The sequence below is a fragment of the Vigna unguiculata genome, chromosome 5 (genome assembly GCF_004118075.2).
Source record: "Vigna unguiculata cultivar IT97K-499-35 chromosome 5, ASM411807v1, whole genome shotgun sequence".
NCBI lineage: Eukaryota > Viridiplantae > Streptophyta > Magnoliopsida > Fabales > Fabaceae > Vigna > Vigna unguiculata.
Window position 1 is genome coordinate 30008348 of NC_040283.1, and position 25088 is coordinate 30033435.

General features: G+C 43.1%; 2 protein-coding genes across 2 annotated transcripts; both read right to left on the minus strand.

Annotated features, from left to right (window-relative positions):
• Nucleotides 1-18330: 18330 nt before the first annotated feature.
• On the minus strand, nt 18331-20070 carry LOC114184587. The gene has a single exon (XM_028071896.1). It carries the CDS (start codon nt 20068-20070, stop codon nt 18331-18333), a length of 1740 nt encoding a protein of 579 aa, XP_027927697.1.
• Nucleotides 20071-21553: 1483 nt separating this feature from the next.
• Nucleotides 21554-23194, minus strand: LOC114184588. Its single transcript, XM_028071898.1, has one exon. It carries the CDS (start codon nt 23192-23194, stop codon nt 21554-21556), a length of 1641 nt encoding a protein of 546 aa, XP_027927699.1.
• Between the last annotated feature and the right edge of the window lie 1894 nt (nt 23195-25088).

Below are 25088 nucleotides of genomic sequence, written 5' to 3' on the forward strand. Positions count from 1 at the left end.
ATCCAACCTTATCCCTCTCTATGACCGCTTATTTGGTAATGTGCAATATGGAAATAACATTAGTACACAGTATCCAGTCTCATCCATCTCTATGGTCGTTTACCGGATAATGTGCATTATGGAAATACCCTTTGTACACAGTATTCAACCTCATCCATCTTTATAGCCGCTAACCGGATATTGTATATTATGAAAATACCCTTAGTACATAGTATCCAACCTCATCCATCTCTATGGTCGCTTATTGGATATTGTGCACTATGAAAATACCCTTAGTATACAATATCCAACCTCACCCTCTCTATGGCTGCTTATTGGGTATTGTGCCCTATTGAAATACCCTTAGTACATAGTATCCAGCCTTATCCATCTTTATTGTCGCTTACCATATAATGTATACTACGAAAATATCCTTAGTACACAGTATCCAACCTCATCAATCTTCATGGTCGTTTAATGGGTATTGTGCATGATGGAAATACCCTTAGTACACAATATCTAGCCTTATCCATGTCTATGGTCACTTACTGGATATTGTATACTATGAAAATACCTTTAGTACATAGTATCCAGCCTCATCCATCTTTTAGGTCGCTTACTGGATACTGTAGACTATGAAAATAACCTTAGTGCACAATATCCAATCTCATCCATCTCTATGACCGCTTACCAGATATTGTATACTATGAAAATACCCTTAGTACACAATATCCAACCTTATCCCTCTTTATAGTCGCTTACTGGGTACTGAGCACTATGGGAATACCCTTAGTACACAATATCCAGCCTCATCCATCCTCATGGCCGCTTATTGGGAACTATGTACTATGAAAATATCGTTAGTACACAGTACCCAGCCTCATCGATCTTTATGATCGTTCCTATAGTACCCGTACCCGACGTAACCCCACCTAAGTCGGGTACCAAATGTTGGTTACCTTAAGAGACTATACATATATCATCCCTCATACCAGTAGATATCTAGGAAGCCGATTACCAAGGAGCAACAACCAGTTGGGACTTCATGGTAATTTTATCAATTGTCACTGGATCCAAGAACAATTAAAAAGGTATTTTGGACCCAAAGCCCATTTTTAGTGGGATTCACAAGTAAAGGGTATAAATAACAATTATTATACACATTCATAACACAATTTTATATTCTCTAGAACCTATGACATCACCAATTCTAACTTAAGCATTGGAATGTCTTCTGCAGACATACATGCACATTGGTCGGAGCATCACCGAAGTGAATACGTGTTCAAGTTGAAAATCGGATACTAGAAGAATCAAGAGGACTTAGTAGAGTACAACTTGGTCCCATAAGAACAATTGGCGGCAAACCATGGGGTTGACAAGTATTCTGCAAAGTTAGAAGAACAACTGTGAGTAGAAAATAAAGAAGGTGTCCACGAGAAGCAAAGTAGCAGAGGTACCTAGGGGAGTCGAAGTCATCGAGGTAGGAGATGCAGGACCTTCCTCTGATGTATCACGTATCCTGGATGCTCAAGTGAAGATGCAACGTGTAAGACCCGCAAAATTTAATTAATTAATTAAATAATTAATTAATAAATGCAGGTAGTAAGAGTCTTTATGGCATTAAATTCTTATTAGTATGACGTGGAAAAGTACTAGCCCAAAGTTGTTGAGAGTACTTTAATTGTGTGAGGGGACTTGGTTTCAAGTCCTATGTATGCCAATTATGTTTTATTTAATTGTTATTGTTTTAACATTATGATTGAACTTGTTGACTGATGACATAACGATTGAATTGTATTAGTTAGCATGAAATATGAATTGGCATGATGGTTTGGTATTGCTTTGACATTTCATGGTTGTGGGTTCAAGTCTTGGAGAACTCAAGTTAAACTTTATTTTTGCCATTTTGGATTTTTGGTTGGAATGTGAAGAGTTGAAGGAACCCTAGATGAATGGGCAACCTAGAAGTGGCTGAAAAATACTCCATAATGCACTCATGAATGGCAATAAACACTAGTTTTAAAACATTTTTGTTTTATTCCACTAAACCACAATTAAGACCCAATTAAAAGGCCAATTAGTGGTAAGAGAGAGAGTTTTGGTGATCTGTCATTATGCTAGCAGAGGAGAGAACGAAATTTGAGAGTTGTATGGTTTGAGTGGATCATTGGACTGCATTGAGGAGATTCAAGGAAGGTCATTGGAGTCAAGGGAGAATTTTCTAGTGCCAAAGTTAAGTTAAGGAATCCAGGTTAGGGGAGTTTTACACGTTAGAATTTTTATGCTTGTATTCGAATTGCATGATATATGTTGAATTATTGATTTCTGTTCGTTTCTGGTTAAATTTTCATGTTTCTGGAAAATTTCCAGAAACCGTTTGGCGGGTTGTTCATAGCCGCCAGGCGGCACATGCGTTTGTACGTGTTCTGGGTTCCTAGAAGAGGAATCACTTGGCAGCACACTCTCGGCCGCCAGGCGACGCATGGCGTCTTACCCATTTCTGGGTTTGTTGAATGAAGTGTTTGGCGGTATTGGTTGAACCGCCACGCGACGTAGGTCAAATTGACTCGTTCTTGGTATTTCTGGGTTCCGGGCTGAATTGGATCGGAGGGAAGGTTAGCTGTGATCATTAAGGGAGGGTTTGTTGTTGTAAAATAGGGATATTGATGCGATTGGGAAAGAAATTGAATGGAACAGTGGAGAGATGTTTAGGATTTAAGGATGTGCGAATTGTAGGTCTTGGAAATCCAATAGCGGAAATTTAATTGAGTACTTCTAGTGTTGAAATGGACCATTCATTTTGGTTAGGGGTTGCTAAATAATTGGAAGAGTGTGAACGATCTATATTGGGAAAATACTGGAAGATAAGAGTAGGACAGGTGCGAGAGTTTTGGAAAATTGCTAGAACCGTATGCACCGCCTGGCGGCACAGGTCTTGTCGCCAGGCGCCATCTCGGGAAACCAGAATTGGTAAGCTTTGCGAAGAGTTGCTGGAAATTATTGGTTCTTGGAAAAGTTCGGACACGATTTATTTGAGAGTGGGAAATGTTAGTTTGATGATAACATTGATAATGAGCATAACTATATAACTTGAGAATGGAATAAATTAGAGTATTGTGGGATTTAGAGTTTGGAGTGTGCAAAGATTATAGACTGTATACACTGGACTTAGTAGAAAGGTTGGGCTTGAAATTGTGTAATCCAATGGAACTTATTGATATGAAAGTGTTAGGGCTTGGAAGTAACTATGAGACCAGAGGTGTGAGGTTGTGAACCTATAGGTAGAGAGATCAAATTGTTAAACCATAATAGAGGGGAAAACCTAGCCTATAAATGATCAAGAGCTGTTGGACAAAATCCTATTTAGTGTAAATTGCAATATAGGTGAACCAATTATGTTGGGGTGAAAATGATGTAGATCATAGGCTTAAGTTGGGCAACCAGCGAATCACAGGGATTGAAAATACATACTGTCATAGGCTACTGTGCAGTGCCGAGAAGCATTGCAGCATCTGCCAGGCGATAGTTGGGAAAAATAGTGGGGTCTGGTGTATGGGGCGCCTAGCAACGAAGACGATCCCGACAGGTGATGGTTGTTACGTCAGTGAGCTCTAGAATGCTTGCGCCTGGCGGTGGGGGTATACCCGCCAGGTAGGATCTGTAGAGTGGGTTAATTTTGAGGCACTAAGCGCCTGGTGGTACGCGTCACCGCCAGGCGATCTAGAGGCTGGCAGCTCCTGATGGTACGTGTCCCCTTCCAGACAATTTGATTGTTGCGGCCATGAGTTCTGGATTTATGAATGTGTGATCTACAAGACTTTTGGTGGTGCTTCAAAGGTAGGATTGCTAGGTTCCTTGAGTTAAGCTCGGAACGTATCCCTTGAGTTGACCTCGAGATAGGGTTTAAGCACGTAACATTCCTTGAGTTGAGCTTGGAATGGCATCCCTCGAGTTGAGCTCGGGATGGCAGATGAACACGAGGAACCCTTGAGTTGAGCTTGGGTTGGCGAGTGTTGTCGGTGTGAGTGTGCTGGTTGTGGCCAGTACGGATGGGTCCAGATGGATTACCCTCCTCAGTAATTAGCTGACGAGTTTGGTAGTCTTGGGACATTATGAACTATGTTCGTATATGGGAACTCCACCTGGCGTTACAGTACATGATCCGTAGCATGGTTTCTTGCACGTACTCTATCGGTTGTGGCTGATAGGTATGGCAGCAAGTCACCTTGGGGTAATCACTAAAAGAGGTAGAACACGATTGACCTGGTTATGGCCAAGTGATATGGAATCAATTTAGGGAATTCATTTAGTAATTTCATGAAATATGTATAAGTGATTTATATATGTATGTAAATGTAGTTATATGTTTTATTTCTTAAGCTCACCCTATTTGCTTGTGTTTGGCGATGATCGTGTGTGCGGTACACGTGAGCAGATGATGTTGATGCAGGTGGTGCTGGTGAGGCTTAGCTACGGAGATGGGGATCGCTCGGGAATACTATGTTTTTTATTATTATTGGTTTTGAAATAATATGTAAACTTTTGTGAGACGCTTTGATATTATTCCTACTTTATAAACTATGGATTATTAGTTTTATTGTATGTTAATAAAAGTTAAATTTCTCGCATTTTGGGAAATGGGGTATTATTAAATGAGATTATTTATTTAAATTTTAATTATTATTAAAATCTGTAATATCCTGATGTAGATGCAGGTGGTGCAGGTGAGGCTTAGCTACGGAGATGGGGATCGCTCGGGAATACTATGTTTTTATTATTATTGGTTTTGAAATAATATGTAAACTTTTGTGAGACGCTTTGATATTATTCCTGCTTTATAAACTATGGATTATTGGTTTTATTGTACGTTAATAAAAGTTTTAAATTTCCCGCGTTTTGGGAAATGAGGTATTATTAAATGAGACTGTTTATTTAAATTTTAATTATTATTAAAATCTATAATATCCTGATGAGATGTTACACAACGAGAATTCGCTGAGTATAAGAAAAGGAATGTAGAAGAAATGGAAGCACTAAGAGAGGAAAATGCCCTCTTAAAGAGAAATATTGAGACTAATAAGGTAGTTGGTGCCATTGAAGAAGAGAGTGAATATCACCCAACAGGCCATACAACGGGAGGCATCTATAGCTCCTATGCCTTTAGGAAAAATCGCAAGCACCCGTTCATTGATGGAAACACAGAAACCCCTCGCACAAATAAATGGAAGGCGTTCACTATTACCTATGACGGCACCACCGACCCAAATGAGTTCATATTTATATATACTAATTATAAGACCCGGGAAAAAATTAATAATTAATAAATATTTAATTAACAATAAGTGTAGGTTGGAAGTACCTTTAAGAGAATTAAATTGTCAAGTCTTAACAAGAAATAATGGTAGCTCAAGTGATTGAGTGTGTTGAGTGGTGTTGAGACAACTTGGATTTGAGTCTTGTGTATTTCATTATTGTGTTAATTTAATTGTTTTGCATGGGTGCATTACCATGGAGTGTGATACTATAATCATAAATGTGCATGAATTGTCATGAAACATGTAATGGCTTGTTGGTTGTGCACATGCTTAGTAATTGGGTTGTTAAGGGTTCAATTCTTGGCTAACGCCAAATACTTCTTTTTTTTACGTAGTGAACCAGAGAAGTGGAAAGGTAAAGGGAGATGTTCTTACATGTTTTAAAATTCAATGACGTGTTCCGTGATGTACTAAAGCTTGAATGCATATCATTCTCCCTTTTTCATTATTTTTTCAAAGTTTCTGGGTTTCTGCCCAGAAACCGCCTAGCAGCACGCGCTAGGCGACTCAAGCTGTTTAAACCCTAAATTTTGGGTTTTGTCAAAAATTGCCTAGCGGTAGTGAAGGCCCGCCACGCGACACGAATTGGTTCTTACTTTGAAATATAAGGCGATATACTAATATATATTTTTGTCCTTATATATGTAGATGGTTTTTTATATTCCTAAGGTGGGGATATTGAAGTCAAAGGTTGCCACCAAATGGAGTCAATTTAAATCAAAATTGACTACAATTTATGTATATGGGGCTAGAAGAGGTGAAAGTCCTTGCACCAAGCATAGTTGCATTGATGAAGAAACTTGACAACGATTTGTACAAACTCAAGAAAGTGAGAAATGGGATGTTAGTATCATCACTTATATTTATTGTATTACTATTTTATTACATATAATGTTAAATACTGAGTAAATTTCATTAAATGTTTATAGGGTGTTCGAAAAAAAGCACAAGGCATTCAAGCACATAATGAGACTCTTCACTTACTTTCTTGTGGTGGTTATCAAAAGGTAGAGCAAAAGATCATTAGAGAAAAGATAAAGTACATTCTGCTTTTGGTGATGATGGTGGTAGTGCAGATTCAATTGAACCTTTATCCCAACCATTACAACATGAGAAATGGAAGCAGGACCGTCTAAAAAAGTCGGGAACATGGACTTTTGAAGAATCATAGTGGGTTGTGTAACGTTCTAGCCAGAAATTACTTATTTAAAATAAAATCAACTAAATATAATAATAACAACCTCATTTATTCTCTAATTTTTTCTCAAAACGCGAGAAAATTTAAAACATTTATTTCAACGCGACAAACCAAATAAAACCGTGGCGTTCAAATATTACAATCATAAAATAGTTATGAAGCCAATACAAATAATCCATAAAATTCCAAATAGAAAAACCAGTGAAATTCCCATAGTGTTCCCCATTCCGTCTCTACGCATCCACACGCTCACCTACATCAACCTCTACTCCCATGTAACAAGTTACATGATCATCGCCAAACACACACGGTTAGGGTGAGCTCATTTAAATAAACAAATAAAACATGACAGTAATTAAAGTGTCTCAAAACTATAACCCAAGTTAGCTTTTCCCATTCCTTAGTTCATCAACTTTCAACCATTATGTTAAACGTCTCTTTATTCTACACACTTTAGTGAGTACACTGATCGACCTTTGCTGCACAAGTGTTTACTCGCCCCTCCGACTACAAGCCACCACCTAATGGTCCACACGCGGAAATAAATTGCCACGACCACAATCCGCGACACTAATTGCAGTTTCCCAAAATGAACCGAAGTCTGTAGTTGTCCCTAGACTAACAAACTCTATCAGATGCACTGAAGAGGGCAATCATCCGAAACCTCGCCGTACGAGCCACGATCTCCCACACTTCACTGGACTTACTAAACCACTAGGCTACAACCTAGAGTGGCCACGTGTTACCCCAATACAAGTTACACTCGTAATTGGGCGCCTAGCCAAAGCATCGTATCATGAACTTGACCTAAAGTTGTGTAGAAATCCTCATCGCGAAACAACTCTGCACCCAAAACCGCTTGGCGTGCCTCTCGTGTCGCTAGGTGGATCTGGCTCCAGACCGCTTGGCGCACTTCTCGCGCAGCCAGGCGCCCAACGCCTTACAGTGCTCATGTCGCTCCGCTTCCGCCTGGCGAGACCACTCTGCCGCCAGGCGCTGTTCACGTCTAGTGGCCACTACCACTGTTATGGGTAGTTATCACCTGGCGGTTCGCCCGTGACGCTAGGCGTCGTACCAGTAGCGCAAATGTTACTGGTTTTTGCATTTAAACCATGTCCTAAGGGATCTCAATTACACAACACACAAAGATTATGCCACAAGTATGGTTTTCCATTATAGTTCTATAACTAGATCACAATGCACACATTTAGTCATGCCACTTAATCAATTATTATCATTATACCTACCATGTTCTCTTTAATGTATTAATGGAAACATGCCTTACTCCACTTAATATAATCTAAGTCTGATAGTCATACAAATTAATATCCACGTATCTCATGTCACCAAAATTGTCAATATTGTACGTCTACTTTAATAACAAAACTCCCAGCACAACAACCAATGTTTAGAGAAACACACAATCCATACCATCTCACATAAGTCAATCGTACAATTATTACCAAATTAGCATACATTCTGACTTACAGTCTATCACATACACAAAACCATTTAAAAGTAGTCACTACTCTATATCACAATTACAATTTCACTTCTTTTAACCTCCTTTAGTCTCTTTTATGTCACATTCATCTACATGCTAAATTTTTAATCATATATGTATTAATTTACCCAATAAAACACCTCCATGACGTGAACACAAACAAAATCAAAACATCCCGCTGTACTATCGTGTCGCCTAGCGGCAGTTCATGAGTCACCAGGTGATGCATGCATTTATGGGGTTCTGCCCAGATCTTTCCTGCACTGATCTGAACCCCAAAAACCCCACTCATCAATTCTGTTATGCATTTTGACATATTTTTAAAGACAATCAACCTATTCATTCCACTTTAATAAAATAACATCATCTTCACATACCTTAGAACACCAGTCATATATTTATCAAGCACACCCCACACCATCTCCCAATCCCACATGAACCGTAATCCCTAATTTCATGCAAAATTCATACAATTTTCACCAATAAGCAATTGCATATAACAATTCGTCATGTTAATCATTCACGTACAATACAAAAAAATCCAACTTAAGCACCACAACCTTTGACAAACCACACAAAACAGGGAAACTGGACCTCACAGCACACGTCGCCTGGTAGGCCATCTTCAGCAAAAAATTGGGTTCAAACATATGTGTCGCCTGGCGGCACATGAACTACTGCCAGGCAGTTTCTGGAAAAATCCAGAAACGCAAAGGAGCTTGAGAATGACAAGATTATACATTTCAAGTAGTCTATATAATACATACTCATACAATAAAAGCTAAACATCAATTAAGAACTCCCCTAACCTGGAATTCCTTGCTTAAACTTGAAAATTTAAAACTTCCTCTTAGTCAACAATGTCTTCCTTTGCCTCTTCCAACAACAACCCTCAATCCTCACAAAAATGCAGCTTCTCTTTTTCTAAAAATGCAATTCTGGATGATTCTCTTAGCTACACTATGTTTTCTCCCTATGTTTCCTTCTCTCTCTCACCCTAAATTCACTTGATTAATTACCATAAATTTGAAAACGAAAATTGCATTTAACTAGATTTTAATTACCACTCAAAGTCCCTTTAGTGGCTGTTTTCCAGCCTCTCTTTGCTGCTCATTGTCAGTTAGGGTTTTCTCTACCCTTTCATCTTCATGCCAAAACTAAAATTGACAAAAAGAAAGCCTAATTTGGTTCTACCAAGGTTCAAACACACAACCATGCCAATGTTAAATCCATGCACAACCATTCAACCAATTCATGTTTCGTGATGACTAATATAATTCTCTGATTATATTATCACTCAGCATGATCAAACATATTGTCAAAATAATAAATAGTTAAATAACACACAAATGGCATACATAGGACTTGAACCCAAGTTCTCTCACATGACCAAGTACTCTCAACCACTTGAGCTAGTACTTTTCCACATCATCTCAATCAATATTTAAAGCTATAAAGGCTTTCACTACCCGCATTTATTAAATAATTATTTAATTAATTATTTAAATTCATCGGGTCTTACAGGTTGCAAAGCGGATTGTAAGTAAATGTGTTTCAATACTTTAATTTTAAACTTTTAATTCCATATAAAATGTTCTCCTTATATATGTTTCCTTGTTGTAGGATTCTCTAGATGAGCAACAAACCTAGGGTGGTTTCAATCATCATGGTTAAGAGGATATTCTTAATATTGTTCTTGGATGACCTGGACACACCTTAGAGGTGTTCGTATTGTTGGATACAGTGTGGGGATTCAAGGTTACTTTGGAGGGTCATCGCAACGCCAATCTAATTCATCTTTTAATGTGCCTACAGAGGAAGCCTTACAAAAAATAAAAGTTGACTTGGCAAAGTAGCTACGGGAGGAGATGAGAGAAGAACCGGAGTAGATCATATAAGAGTGTCAGGAGATAAGACTAGAGTGACAAGTGATGATGGAAGCATTTGACAAGTGGTTAGAGAGCTTACTACCCACTATAGTACAACTTGACCTTTCTCCTAGTGTTAGAGTCATCAATAAAAAGAGTTGTTTAGATGTAGGTGAAATGGAATGTGACATTGGCTTCAATTGTCAATGTGAGTTGTACACATGAGTCGATTATGTATCTCCCCCTAGTTGGTGGTCCACGAGAAGTGCTTTGAAGATTCGATTATGTTACATGGTGAGTGTCTCCCCTCTCATTTGGTAAAGGTTATAGTGGAAACTGTATGTTATGGTGATGTTGTAGTTCCTATATCGACATAAGAGGTTGGCAAAAATATCTCATGAGGATGGCATACATTGAATCGATCACACCACACAATGAACCAGTTTGTATATCCACTAAATTGTTACAGATGTAGCAACATGAAACAAAGTTGTATGTATCAAAAAAATTTAGAGGATCCAATAGCAACATTAATGGAGGTTGTTGCAACCATGAGTATAGAGGCAACTTTGATTCCTTGGGATGCCATTGTTTTTTGTAGAGATAACGACCTTCCATTGTTCATATATAAATCTGATTTGATGGAGATCGTATATCTGTTTTGCAATTATGGATGATGTGAGTTAACTTTTAAAATCATTTTTATTTGTTACCTTCTTACATATTAAATATGTGTTTTCATTATCAAGTTAGGTGCTTGCATTTTTTGTGTGTTTGGAAGCGGGATAGGATGATGAAGGATTATCTTGTTTTCTTTTAGAGTTATGAATATGGTGAAGTTGTTTAAGAAAGCTTTTTGAAAATTCCCACTGGACATTAAGATAACATGCTATCTAGATGTGAAGGTTCATTTCTCAAGCTCATGAAAGGAAGAAGAAAGTTGGATTCAAGCTTAAACACACACGGCAATAACAACACTTAAAAAGCAAAATGAAAGAAGAAACAATAAAAATGGAAAGCATAGAAGATGAAGAATGGAAGAAGCACGCCACTCATAGGGGGGGATCTAAGCCAACTAAACCCTAGAGATGAGTGATGGTGCCGCCACTTGCAAGCAAGATAAGGCAAAGGTGAGTTCACTTCTAGGAAGAAGAGCTCACGAAAATTGGTGGTTGAATGCACAAAGTTTATAACAAAATGATCAACCCTTTTACAAGACAAGGAGCACTCTTTAAATAGGAGTTCATAGGGGTCCTTTAGCAAATACAAAAACATGAAAACGGATTAACTAGCAAACCCTAAACCTAATGTGAGAGTGAGTCTTGGCCAAGTGAAGGGAGATGATTGGTGGAGGCATTCCTATGAGGATTCTAGGCCAAAAGAGGAAAGAGACCAAGTGACCTTCTAAGGCATAAACCACAAAGGCAAAAGGAGACAAGATACATGTCTACTTTTGCTTTTGCTTTATGCTTTTTGCTTTGCTCTCCTTTCCACTTCATCCAAGTGCTCCAATCACCAAGTGCCACCTAGCCATGCTCTACTTTCTCTTAATTACCTACAAAACAAGACAAAAAAGGATTAGCATGTTGGTTTAAGTTAATCTAATCTTGGTCAAAGGTCAACTTTGGATCAAAGTCAACAAGTCAACCAAAATAAGTCAACTAGAAACCAACTTAGGAAATTCAAACTAAAGTAATGCAAAACAAAGATAAAGGTGATGGAATAGAAGACTCCCCTCTAGACATGCTTCTAGTTATCCTTCTTGAGGGAGCTTCTAAGGAGGTGGTCACGCCTTCATCATAGGATGACGCATATGAGTTTATAGACACTTATTTCATGACTCCAATAGGTAATAGGAACCCAGAAGCGAAAAAGGACATCACTAATTCCATAATGCAGCGAAAGAAATAAGTTTACCTTGCTCCGTATGTAGATAAGTATATCATTATTTTTTATTCCATAACATATAGTTTTTGCATTTTAAATATATTTGCTCTAATTTTCAATGCAATCGTCATTGGCAACTACTAGTTCTATCAGTACTGGAGCGACTGCTTTATGGTTTTGCTCTTTACATAGACCTCCTCCCCCTTATTTGACAAGCATAAAAGATACATAAGTCTATTTTAAGAAATGCCTTCTATTACATTCACCTTGAACATACAATATCATGTTTTCTAACATTAATTGTTTTAATTCTAGTTGTTTTAATTGACATAGTATATTGAGTTGTAGATTCACTGTGGATACCAAGTATTTATATTGTATCATTATTTACTTTTTGTATAATTTATCTAAATAATTTTACTATGAGTGTAATGCAATAAACTGATGAAAGCGACTTCATGTCCCAATGGAGGAAATCCACTCGAAGTGTTCAGATCTCGATCCTTCAGAGAAGATTGACTCGTTAACAACGAAAGACTTTATCTACAAGTGAACCATTCTCTCTAGTTCTAGTGGGGAACTTTTAAATTCTCATTGAATCAGAAGCCTAATATGCGATTACCTCAACTAAGAAGGTGAGTTGTTTGATATATGGGGAAAAATCCACTCTATTCATCAAAGCTACGTTTACAAGAGGTTGACCTGCCTTTTATAGATGGAGAAAGGCAACCATAAAGAATAAACGGAACAAAGAAAAGCTAACGGCCAAGGTGTCGTGTACAAAGGTAGGAAAACATGAATATCCTAATTAAGCAAAGGTGGAAGCATGCAGGAGAAAAGGAAACCCTAGCAGTTTATCTTTGAAAGAAGAAGTTGTTAGAAGAGTAACTAATCCTGAGTAGAATAGCCTCCATGCGGGAAGATGCAATTGGGTTGGTTGTAGATTCAATTTGATGCCTAAACACGTGGCTCTTGAATGACGCGAAATCATGCAATGTCAGGTGCTGCTGGATCCACAAAGTGATGCTCACAGTAGAAGAGTTGGACCACAACAAATGGGTGGCCCAAATTGTGAAGCACTTTGAATGTTGGCACCACACTGGATGAAAATTGGGTTGATATGTTTCAGGCCCAACTTCATCGTATCACCCTAGTTGCATTTGATGCACTGGTGTAGTAGTCCCACGAAGCTAAAACAAATACAAGAAAATAATGAAACAATATTTAAAGGATTGGGCCTAGAATACAAGCCCATGAATGCTAATTACACCCCAAATCACTATTCTATACAATTATTTAAGAATTTAAAAACAAACAAATAAAGAAAACTAGACTTAGGCATTTACCCAAACTATAAGGCCTTGGGGTGGATTCATCATATACAAATTGAAAGCAATGAATGTGGCTACTATGACATGCAATGGATGGCAACAATTGTGTAAGCCAGTTATCAAAGTGGTTGGGATGAGGTAATATGTTAAATTTCATATGTACTAATTTTAACTTAAACTAACTTTCATATGTAATAATATTAACTTCAACTAACTTTTGCATAATTTCAATGATCCAAGTCCATTAGCTTATGTTAAACAAGCATGTGCAAAGTATTTTTTGTCTAGATGTTAGTTAGAGTTAGAGTTACTTTATAATACTTATATATATATATATATATATATATATATATATATATATATATATATATATATATATATATATATATATATATATATTAGGTAGTTATTTTGTCTATTAGTATTTTGAACTGTCTTTGGATCTCTAGATGTTTTTGAATTGTCTTTTGTGTTGAAGTGTCTGAGAGGTTTTATAGTAATTCAAAATTCCAAATAGTCCCTTTAAAAAAGAATATATATATATATATATATATATATATATATATATATATATATATATAAAATGATGGTTCATACTCTAACTGTCGTTATAGATCTCATTCAATGAAACTTATGATATACCATGATCATTAAATTTACAATTTATTATTTTTAAATATTATTGTGTTATAACGACGGTTGGTGCACTAAGCATCGTGATTTTGAAATAACAAGTTTTAACACAATGAGTTATAAGAACTGGTTTTGAAATCATCTTTGTTATTTATGAAAATTGACGACGGTTTCAACACCCATAGTTGATTCTTCTATACTTTTAACAACAGACATTACAATGACATAACCATAGTTGATTTTTCTATACTTTTAACGACGGAAATTACAACGATAGCTCCATAACCATTGAACAAGTGTGTTTTACTAGTTATTGTTTCGGGGTAGGGGCCAACAGCCTACTAAAAGAACTCCTTCACTTCGCGATATCTTCCTCCTCTCCAATGATGTCAACGAAATCAACTCCTTAGCTCGATCGGTTGGGATGACGATCGGGGTGCCTGTCTAAAATACTCCGATGCTTAAGTTAGAAGGGACCGATCGGTGTGTCAGAATATCAGTTGTAATAAATGCGCAATTAAGATTCTTACCAACTTACCTTTGGGTCCTATTTATAGCTTTTGGCATGGGCCTGTAATTAGGGTTTCTTAATCACGGCCCAATGATCCCTTAATGACGATTATTGACTCGTTTAACCGATAATCGTTGGCTTAAGTTATATGACCGTGCGACCGATGGTCGCTTGGCTGGGTTAAATGACGATGTTTTCAACAAGCTAGTAATGTGTTTTACCGATCGACCGTCAGGTGTTTTTATGAGGTCCGTCGCTGTTGTTTTACCGGTGAACCGATGGACTCTAGAGGTCAGAGGGTCCATCGTTGCTGTTGTACCGATGGACCGATGGACCCTTGAGATAAGAAGGTCCACCGTTGTTAATTTACCGATGGACCGATAGGCGCTCAAGGCTGGAGGGTCCACCGCTACTGTTCTACCGATGAACCGATGGACTCTAGAGGTCAGAGGGTCCATCGTTGCTGTTGTACCGATGGACCGATGGACCCTTGAGACAAGAAGGTCCACCGCTGTTGATTTACCGATGGACCGATAGGCGCTCAAGACTAGAGGGTCCACCGCTGCTGTTCTACCGATGAACCGATGGGCATGGGTACAATTAAATCCTTATGTTCGACCGTCTGACCGATGGTCCTTTAATGATGCTACATGGTTGTTCGCTTACCCGTGAGACCGATGGTCCCCTGGGGGTCAGTAATGGCCGATTGACCGATTGGACATACTGTACACAAGCCCCCCCAGCCTCGAGCGATAGGAATGAAGCGAAGAGGTTTTATCCAGACCGTGGTGCCGATTGACCGCTGGCGTTTCTCAACGGTTACATTGCCTCGTGGAGCGTGCCTGGCAGTTATGATCTGAAGCGTTGCGAAGCTGGGACTGTCGATCCGAATGTGATCGTAGGGTCCTGGGGCTGCCACGTGTCACATGGTCCCCCCTATAAATAGGTTTGTGTGGCTGTCGTTATTTTCACGCTTTCCTTTCTCTTTCTAGCCGAGCTTTCGATCGTTTTCTCTATCTGCAGGTAAAAATGTCTTCAAGCGCATCGGGTTCAGATGGTCTGTCGGGTGGAGCGGTCAGGTATTCTGGGGGCGCTGGGTCGGTTTCCGCCTTGTTTGAGTCGTCTGAGTCGGGAACCTCGCTCGGGGGAGTGTCGAGCGGCACGAGTTCCCTAATTCTCCTAAGCGGCAGTTCTGAGGCCAAACCACCGGTCGCGGAGGCGGCGGAGCAGGTCGCTGCTTCTGATGAAAGTGGGGACATCATCGGGATCGACGTTGGCGACGAAGGGGACGAAGTCAATTTGCCGGAAATATCGGGATATGATTGGGCCCCCTATGAGCCGCGTACGCTCGCGACAAGGTTTCGCTGGGGGAACGACCTGGGGGATCTGGTCGAGCGGACCAGAATATTCAGCGAGGAGGTAGAGGATGGACACCTTCGGGTCAAGATATGTGCCGGCAACGAGAGAGTGTGCCACGGGAAGAGAGAGGCGAAGCTAGACTTCTTCTTCGTGTATGCCTGCCTTTTCCATGATCTAGGTTTGAACGTGCCGTTTGCCGACTGGCAGATGGCAGTCCTCCGCCAGATCCAGTGTGCACCGACGCAAATTCACCCGAACGCATGGGCGTCTATGCAGGCGTTCGACGTCCTTTGCCGGGCGGCCGGCCTGACGCCCACCATGCCTTTGTTCGTTCATTTCTATAAGACGCGGCCGACGGCGTCTAAGGGTTGGGTTTCGTTCCTCGGGGCGAACAAGAGCTTGTTCACCCTCTATCTTGCCTCCTACAAGGGTTTCAAGACCGGATTTTTTAAGGTCGCGATTCCCCGCAAGGGAAGGAGATATATCTTTGACGAGCAGGATCGTCCTAAATTTCCACTTTATTGGACGGCGTTCCCACCTCCCACGGATGCTTGGGCTGAAGAACAGTTGACCCCGGCCGAGCGGGCTGACCTGGCCGTCCTCAAGACCCTGCCCGACAAGATCCACCCGCGGCCGCTGATCCAATGCATCCGCTCCCCAGACTTATCGAGGGCGGTTTATGGTTAGTTGTTCTGATATTACCGATCGTCAATCTTGGTCGCAGTTTAACTTATTTGCTTTGCTGTTTTGCAGATATAATGGCTCGGACGACCGCTGCTAATGCCAAGTTTATGGCTCGTGCTAAGGCTCGACGGAGGGGGGAGGATACTGCTGAGGAGGCGGTGCCCATAACGACCGTCCCTGCAGCCCCTCAGGCCGATCGAGCTCCTCCTTCCACCGCCCCTGCCGGGACTTCGGGCGCCGTCTCGCGGCCTCGCCTGATTGTGAAGCGGCCCGGTTCAGGTGCTGGCGCCGCTGCTGCTGGGGACAAAGGAAAAAAGTCTAAGAAAGATGACTCCCCGTCCGACCGACCTCTCAAAAAACAAAAGAAAGGGGAGGCGTCTGGATCCCTGGCCGACGCTTTCCTCGACGGCGGCGTACGCCTTGATGACGAGGTTTTTCTTCAGCTGGGGCCTCGAATGACCGAGGCGTTGAAGGACGTGTCTGAAGAGGATGCCCTTCGGACCGCCGGGGAGCTCACCCTCAGGCTAGCTGCCCTGTACACCAAGTTTCCTCGCCCCGAGCGGAGCAGGATAGAGGATTTGGAGAAGGAACTTGCAGCGGCCAAGGCTGAGCTGAACGAAGTGAAAGCGTCGGCGGCTAACCTGAAGGCCCAGTTCGATCGGCTCAACGGTATTAAAGCCGAGCACGCCAAGTGTGCCGGCCTATTGAAGGCTGCAGACGATCGAACGAAGGCGGAGCAAGCGAAAGCAGGTGAAGCCGCTGATGAACTGCGCAAGCTTCAGCGACGCTTCGATGATCTTACTCTGGAGCACATGGCCGCCGCTGGTTCAGCAGCCGATTGGCAGAAGAAGGCGAAGGACTTGGAGGCCGAGCTAGGAGTGGCCGACGAGCAAGTATTTGCTCAATATGAAGCGGGCTTCCAGAGTGCCGTCAACCTTGCTGTCTTTTACTACAACTGCTCTCCCGACCGGTTCGATGTTCATATGGGGGTGGTTGATGGGAGGGTCGAGAAAGTGTTCGACCGGCTGGACGAGGTCAACGACCCTCATGTATAGATTTTATTTTTGCTTTTTGATATAACCGATCGAACCCGATCGACCGTTTGATTGATCGCATTCGCTCGGTTATTAGGTAATTTTTTGATAAACACTTATGTAAATTTTAAATTCCTCTTTATTTATCTCATCTGATAGTTCTTTATTTCTTTCGTTCGCTTATTGCTCCTTGTTGGCGACCGACCATACCTCTATTGTTTGCTATCGTTGGCGATCGGCCGCTTAATTGTTTAACTTGCTAATCTCGCTTAGTTGCACTTATTAAGCTGATCGATCGACCGGTGTGCAAACGTTAAACTTGTGCATTTGGTTCGTTTTTTAGATCGTTGGTGTTAAACACCGATCGACCAAGACAGCTCGTGTCACGTTAACCCGTAGGGTGATTAGATCTCTAGGATCGGTGCTGACGGAGCGGGGCTTCCTCTTGGAAGTCCCTGTCTCGATCGGTCAGGCTTTGCTTGGGTCCCGCAGGGACGTAGGGTAATTAGATCGCTAGGATCGGTGCTGACGGAGCGGGACTTCCTCTTGGAAGTCCCTGTCTCGATCGGTCAGGCTTTCTTTGGGTCCCGTAGGGAGCCCCGTCGGTTAGAATGTTAGATGGAGTTGTATGAAACGCTCATTTTATTCATGATTAACTGTAATACATTTTGAGGTGTGACGCGTTCCATGTGTTGGGTATTCCTTTGCCGCTCAAGTGTTCCAGCCGATAGGCTCCATTCTGCAAGCTCTCGGTCACGCGGAACGGGCCTTCCCAGTTTGGCGCTAACTTTCCCTGTATTGACTTCTTTCGCGCGTTGTTGGTCTTTCTCCAAACTAAATCTCCTCTGACGAAGTTTCTTGGTTTGACCTTGGCGTTATACCTTCTTGCTACCATTCTCTTGCACACTTCGACTCGCACGGCTGCTCGCTCTCTTCGCTCGGTCGTCCAGTCTAATTCCTCACGGAGTCGTCCATAATTAACCTCGAGATCTTGCATCTCCCGCCGAAGGGTCGGCTCTCCTACCTAGACTGGCAGCATAGCGTCTGTTCCGTACGTCAGGTTGAAAGGAGATTCCCCGGTCGTCCCGTGTGGCGTGCATCGGTAGGCCCAAAGGACTTGTGGCAGCTCGTCAACCCATGCTCCCTTGGCCTCTCCCAATCTTTTCTTCAACTCAGCCACTATAACTTTGTTCATGGCCTCAGCTTGACCATTGGTTTGGGGATGCTCGACCGAGCTGGTAACATGCCTTATCCCTACCTGCTTATAGAAGTCCCTCAGTTTTTTGTCGATGAACTGACGACCGTTATCAGTGATGATCGTGTGGGGGAGGCCGAAGCGACATATAATGTTGCGCCAGACGAAGGAGTGAACCTGCCGAGCGGTGATATTAGCCAAAGCCTCCGCTTCGACCCACTTAGTGAAGTAATCTACTGCTACAAGTATGAATTTCTTCTGCGCTCGGCCAACCGGGAAAGGTCCAACGATATCCATACCCCATTGGGCGAACGGCCATGGAGCTGTTAAGCTGTGTAATTCGGTCGGTGCCTTCTTCACATCATTTCCATGGGCTTGACATCCTTCGCACCTGCGTATCATGGCTTCGCAGTCTTGCTCCATGGTCGGCCAAAAGTATCCCGCTCGGAGTATCCTGGCTTTCATGGTTCTCCGACCGGTGTGCATCCCGCAGATGCCGTTATGGACCTCGTTCATGACGTACTCCGCTTCGTCTGCTGAGAGGCACTTCAAGAGTGGCGCTGTGAAGCCTCTCTTGTATAGATCATCTCCGATGATCACGAACCGGAGCGCTTGCCTTCTCTCCGTCGGTCTGATCTCTTCTCCAGCCTCGCACCTCTTTAAGAGCTCCCGTATGTCGCCCATCCAATCGGCCGATCGACTTGCCGCAGCACATTCACCCGCTGAAGGTCTCATCAGGGTTTGCCTGATGATTGTCTTCAATTGGCCCTTCTCCTTTCCCTCTGCCAGTTTAGACAGCCTATCGGCTCTGGCGTTCTCCGCTCGGGGGATGTGATGGATGGTAACCTCTTCAAATTCACTCATGGCTTCAACGGCCTTGTGATAGTACTGAAGCAGCAAATCATCCTTAACCTGGTATTCACCTTGCACCTGCCCGACCACGAGCTTCGAGTCCGTGTTACACTTCAACCTCGTGGCGCCCAAGTCTTTGGCTAGTCTCAATCCGGCGATCAGCGCTTCATACTCTGCCTGGTTATTCGAGGCTTTAAACTTGAACTGCAAGGAGTGCTCCACCGAGAAACCGTTCGGTCCTTCGATGACAATTCCTGCTCTAGCATTTCGTCTGTCCGACGACCCATCAACGAAGAGAATCCATGTTTGCTCGGACGCAGGGGTCGGTCCGTGAAGTTCGGCTGCAAAGTCGGCCAAATGCTGCCCTTTGACAGATCCTCTTGGTTCGTATTTGAGACCGAATTCGGATAACTCAACCGACCACGCGATCATTCTACCGGCTAAGTCGGGTTTCCAGAGTATCTTGGCTATAGGATGATCGGTTCGGACGATCACCTGGTGGCTCTGGAAGTACTGACGTAACCGTCGTGCGGCCGTTAATAGCGCCAAGGCCATCTTCTCTATCAGCTGATACCTTGTTTCTGCACTCTGTAAAACCCGGCTGATGAAGTAAATGGGTCGCTGCTCCGGGACTTCTTGTATTAAGGCCGCACTGATTGTGTCGTCCGATACCGATAGGTATAACTGCAGGGGTAGTCCTTCTACCGGCCGGCTCATTATCGGTGGACTGCTGATCATCTCCTTTATTTACTGGAACGCCACCTCGCACTGATCATCCCACTTCTCCGCTGTCTGCTTCTTCATAATCTTTAGGATCGGCCTAACCTTCTCTGTCAGTTTGGGCAGAAAACGTGCCAGAGAAGTCAGCCGCCCCATTAACCGTTGAACCTCCTTCAAATTTTTAGGACTTCTCATCTCAACAATAGCAGCGCACTTGTCCGGATTCGCCTCTATGCCTCGGGCGGTCAGCATGAAACCTAGAAACTTCCCCGCCGGCACTCCAAAGACACACTTCTCTGGGTTGAGACGCATGTTATACTTGCGTATCTGGTGAAAGACCTCGCCGAGGTCACGTACATGGTCTTCGGCCGTCTGCGACTTCACGACCATGTCGTCCACATAGACTTCCATGGACCGACCGATCTGCCCGCGGAAGACCCGATCCATCAACCTCTGATAGGTAGCCCCCGCGTTCTTCAGACCGAACGGCATGACCTCGTAGCAGAAGTTTGCTCGATCTGTGATGAACGCCGTTTTAGACCTGTCTGGGCCGTACATAGGGATTTGGTTATACCCTGAGTATGCGTCCAGAAAGCTCAGGAAGTTGCGCCCCGAGGCCCCGTCTACCAGCCGATCGATGCTAGGCAGGGGTATGCGTCCTTTGGGCAAGCTTTGTTCAGATCAGTGAAGTCTGTACACATCCTCCACTTTCCGCTCGGCTTCTTCACCATGACCACGTTAGCCAGCCATGTCGTGTACTTGATTTCCCTGATAAAACCAGCTCCTTCTAGCTTTCTGACCTCCTCCTCGACCGCCTTCCTTCTTTCTTCTCCCATCTTTCTTTTCTTCTGCGCGACCGGTCGGGCTTCACGGAAGATGGCTAGCTTATGGGACATCACGTCTGGGTGGACGCCTGGCATGTCGGCGCTCGACCACGCGAATAGATCTTTGTTTTCCAGGATCACGGTGCCGACGAGCTCTTCCTCTTCTGCGCTCAGGGCTCCCCCGACCTTCGTAACCTGCCCCGGTTGACTTCCGATCAGGATGTCCTTGATTTCTCCTCCTGGCTGAAGCCGATCCTCTGTATTCGTCCGGGGGTCTAGGTCTGTCATCGCTACCTCCGATCGGTGTTGTTTACGCGGTCGGCTGTGAGGTCTGATCCTCAATCCTGCAGCATAGCACTCCCTGGCGACCTGTTGATCTGCATGCACCGTGCAGATTGTCCCCTTGTCCGACGGGAACTTCATGGCCAGGTGCAGGGTAGACACAATCGCTCCGAAAGCGTTCAAACAGGGTCTCCCTAGCAACACATTGTACGAAGTGTTAGCTTCAACCAGAAGGAATCTAACCCTTACCTCTCGGCCATCCTTCCTCGAGCCGATCCTCGTGCGAAGATCTACGTATCCCCTCGTGTCCACCCGTTCGCCCGAGAAACCTACTATCTGCTCGTTGTATGGCACGATCAGGTCTTCGGAGAGGTTCATCCTCTGGAAAGTCTTCTAGTATAAGATGTTGACAGAGCTTCCTGATCGACCAACACCTTCTCGATCCCATACTCGGCTACTTCTATTGAGATGACCATCGGGTCGTCATGATCAGGATCGGGCGCCTTGAAGTCGTCGTTCGTGAATGTGATGGGAGGCATCGATCGGATCTTCTTCTCAACCAGATGAATCGACTTCAACGCCCGAACGTGCCTTTTTCGCGCAGCAGAGCTTGACCCTCCTCCGGCGAACCCCCTAGAGATGGTATTGATGTAACCCCTCAGGGGTCTCTCCTGGCTACGACTGCGACTCCTTCTCGGACTGCGATGTGATCGGGATGGTCCTCTCCTACGCTCCTCGCGCTCGGGCTCCCTTTTCTTCTCCGACCGGGTTGGGGGGACCCTTCTCCTCGGGCTTTGGTTCCTCGCCGGACTCCGCTGGGGACGATCCTGCCGAATGTATTTCTTCAAGTGTCCCTGTCGGATGAGCTCTTCTATTTTGTCGCGGAGTGTGTGGCACTCCTCGGTGGTATGCCCGATAGTTCGATGATACTGGCAATGCTTACTCCCGTCGGCGTCGGGTGGTGGAGGCTTCTTCCTGATCGCAGGGAGCGAATCGACGCTGAAGGCCTCCTGCAGGATCCTGGCTCGGGGAACAGCCAGGGGAGTGTAGGTCGTGAACTTCGGTGGCTTTCGTTCGGTGGGTCGAGTTGCAGGTTTGCTCGGTCTAGAAGCGATCGGCTTCGGGAGCGCAGCATCCTCCTTCTCCCTCTTCTTCACCCTAAACTCCTGCATATCCTCCATCTGTATGAATTTTGCTGCGCGTTCCCTCATCTCCTCCATCGTCTGCGGCTTCTTACGGCTTATCTTGTCTGCGAAAACTCCCGGCTGGAGTCCGTAAGAGAAGTGATGTCGCGCAATCTCGTCGCTGAGACCCTTTATCTTGACCGACATCCGATTATACCGGTCGAGGTAACTCCTCAGCGATTCCCCATCCTCTTGTCGGATATTCACCAGATTGTCAACTGTCAGAATGGCCGGCTTCAGGGGCGCGAACTGTGTGCTGAACCTTGCCTTCAAGGTGGCAAACGAGTCGATACAACCGGTCGGTAGCTCGGAGAACCACTCCAGCGCCTCCCCAGTCAGCGAAGTTGAGAAGACTCGGCACCAGATGGGATCGCTGACAGCGTGAAACATCATCTGATGCATGAAGACCCGCATATGATTGTCTGGGTCGGTCGTGCCGTCATACTTGTCAAAGGTCGGCATTTTCCACTTCTCCGGTAGCGGCGTCTCCAAGATATACAAGGTAAAGGGGGAAGACCGCGATGCAGGGATCGGTTGTCGTGACGGGCGGCCCCCGTCGTTTGCTCCCGAACTCTCTGCCACCGTGTGTGATGCATTTCCCCTCGACGCTTGTGTCCTTTCAACTCGAGCAGGTTGTGACTGCTCATGTCCTGTGGGGGGAAGACGGCTCTCTACCCATTCGGCGTCCCTGTGCTGCTGCACACGACTTAACCTGTTCGGGTCCGGTACGGTCGGTGTGGAAGGGATTCCGTCCTCCTTCTGCCTTAGCATGGCATTCTCCTCACGTAAAATCTGCATCTGCGCTTCATAGTTCCTCTGCATCTCGTCCATCCTCTACTGCATCACCCGTATCATCTCCCTAGTATCCGCTTGATCATCTGCTAATCTCCCTCCGTCCATGTTGCTGTTTCGGTTCCTCGTGGTCACCATATGGGTATATTCTCCAAGGAGACTGCTCGGCCCCACGGTGGACGCCAAAATGTTTCGGGGTAGGGGCCAACAGCCTACTAAAAGAACTCCTTCACTTCGCGATATCTTCCTCCTCTCCAATGATGTCAACGAAATCAACTCCTTAGCTCGATCGGTTGGGATGACGATCGGGGTGCCTGTCTAAAATACTCCGATGCTTAAGTTAGAAGGGACCGATCGGTGTGTCAGAATATCAGTTGTAATAAATGCGCAATTAAGATTCTTACCAACTTACCTTTGGGTCCTATTTATAGCTTTTGGCATGGGCCTGTAATTAGGGTTTCTTAATCACGGCCCAATGATCCCTTAATGACGATTATTGACTCGTTTAACCGATAATCGTTGGCTTAAGTTATATGACCGTGCGACCGATAGTCGCTTGGCTGGGTTAAATGACGATGTTTTCGACAAGCTAGTAATGTGTTTTACCGATCGACCGTCAAGTGTTTTTATGAGGTCCGTCGCTGTTGTTTTACCGGTGAACCGATGGACTCTAGAGGTCAGAGGGTCCATCGTTGCTGTTGTACCGATGGACCGATGGACCCTTGAGACAAGAAGGTCCACCGTTGTTAATTTACCGATGGACCGATAGGCGCTCAAGGTTGGAGGGTCCACCGCTACTGTTCTACCGATGAACCGATGGACTCTAGAGGTCAGAGGGTCCATCGTTGCTGTTGTACCGATGGACCGATGGACCCTTGAGACAAGAAGGTCCACCGCTGTTGATTTACCGATGGACCGATAGGCGCTCAAGACTAGAGGGTCCACCGCTGCTGTTCTACCGATGAACCGATGGGCATGGGTACAATTAAATCCTTATGTTCGACCGTCTGACCGATGGTCCTTTAATGATGCTACATGGTTGTTCGCTTACCCGTGAGACCGATGGTCCCCTGGGGGTCAGTAATGGCCGATTGACCGATTGAACATACTGTACAGTCTTAATTTGAAAAATTAATTAAAAGAATTAATTTCAAATTAGAGAATTAAATATCTCTTCAACGAAGAAGCTGTGAATTTAAAATCAAAACGGTTTTAACATTAAACTAATAATGATTTTATTATTCTTTGTAAAACAATAAACTAAATACTTTTGTTAGTTCTCAAATAGTGAAATGTTACTTATATATATATTATAATAAATTCGTAAAATCCACTTTTATTTGACAATTAAAGTCATTCTTATATATAAACTATAAGAGATAAAATATATATATATATATATATATATATATATATATATATTGATTTAAAAAAATCAATGAAATAATTATATAATTAAAAAGCTACTCATATTTTAAGAACATAATAACTTTTTAAATTAATATTTATTTTTTGTCTAATATAGTTATACTTTAATATACAATTAAAAATTCTTTTAATGTATATTTTTTAACAATATTGGATTTACTTAAATTAATTACATAACATCAATTTGAAACTAGCCAACTCTAATTCTATCTTAAAGAAAGACAAAATAAGGATAATTTAAAAAAAAAAAATTACGTTTTTTTATTCTTTTCTTCTATATACCTAACTAAAGAAATAAAACCTTTATTTCTTATGAAGAAAAATACTTTTATTCTTATCATTATAGTGAAACATTTATTCACTTTCCTTTGAAACACAGTCTCATTGCGTATATGTTGAATTGTGTTAGAGAGTACTAGTAGGAGAGGTATCGAAAATGTGCAAACAATACCTTAACACAAAAATGAAGTTTGCAAAGCAAAAGAGCCATTGTTGATGCCAAAAA

Bases quoted from the DNA above. Each gene is read 5' to 3' on its own strand.
- LOC114184587 (XM_028071896.1), bottom strand. From the start codon at position 20,070: ATGAGCCGGCCGGTAGAAGGACTACCCCTGCAGTTATACCTATCGGTA.
- LOC114184588 (XM_028071898.1), bottom strand. From the start codon at position 23,194: ATGGACGAGATGCAGAGGAACTATGAAGCGCAGATGCAGATTTTACGT.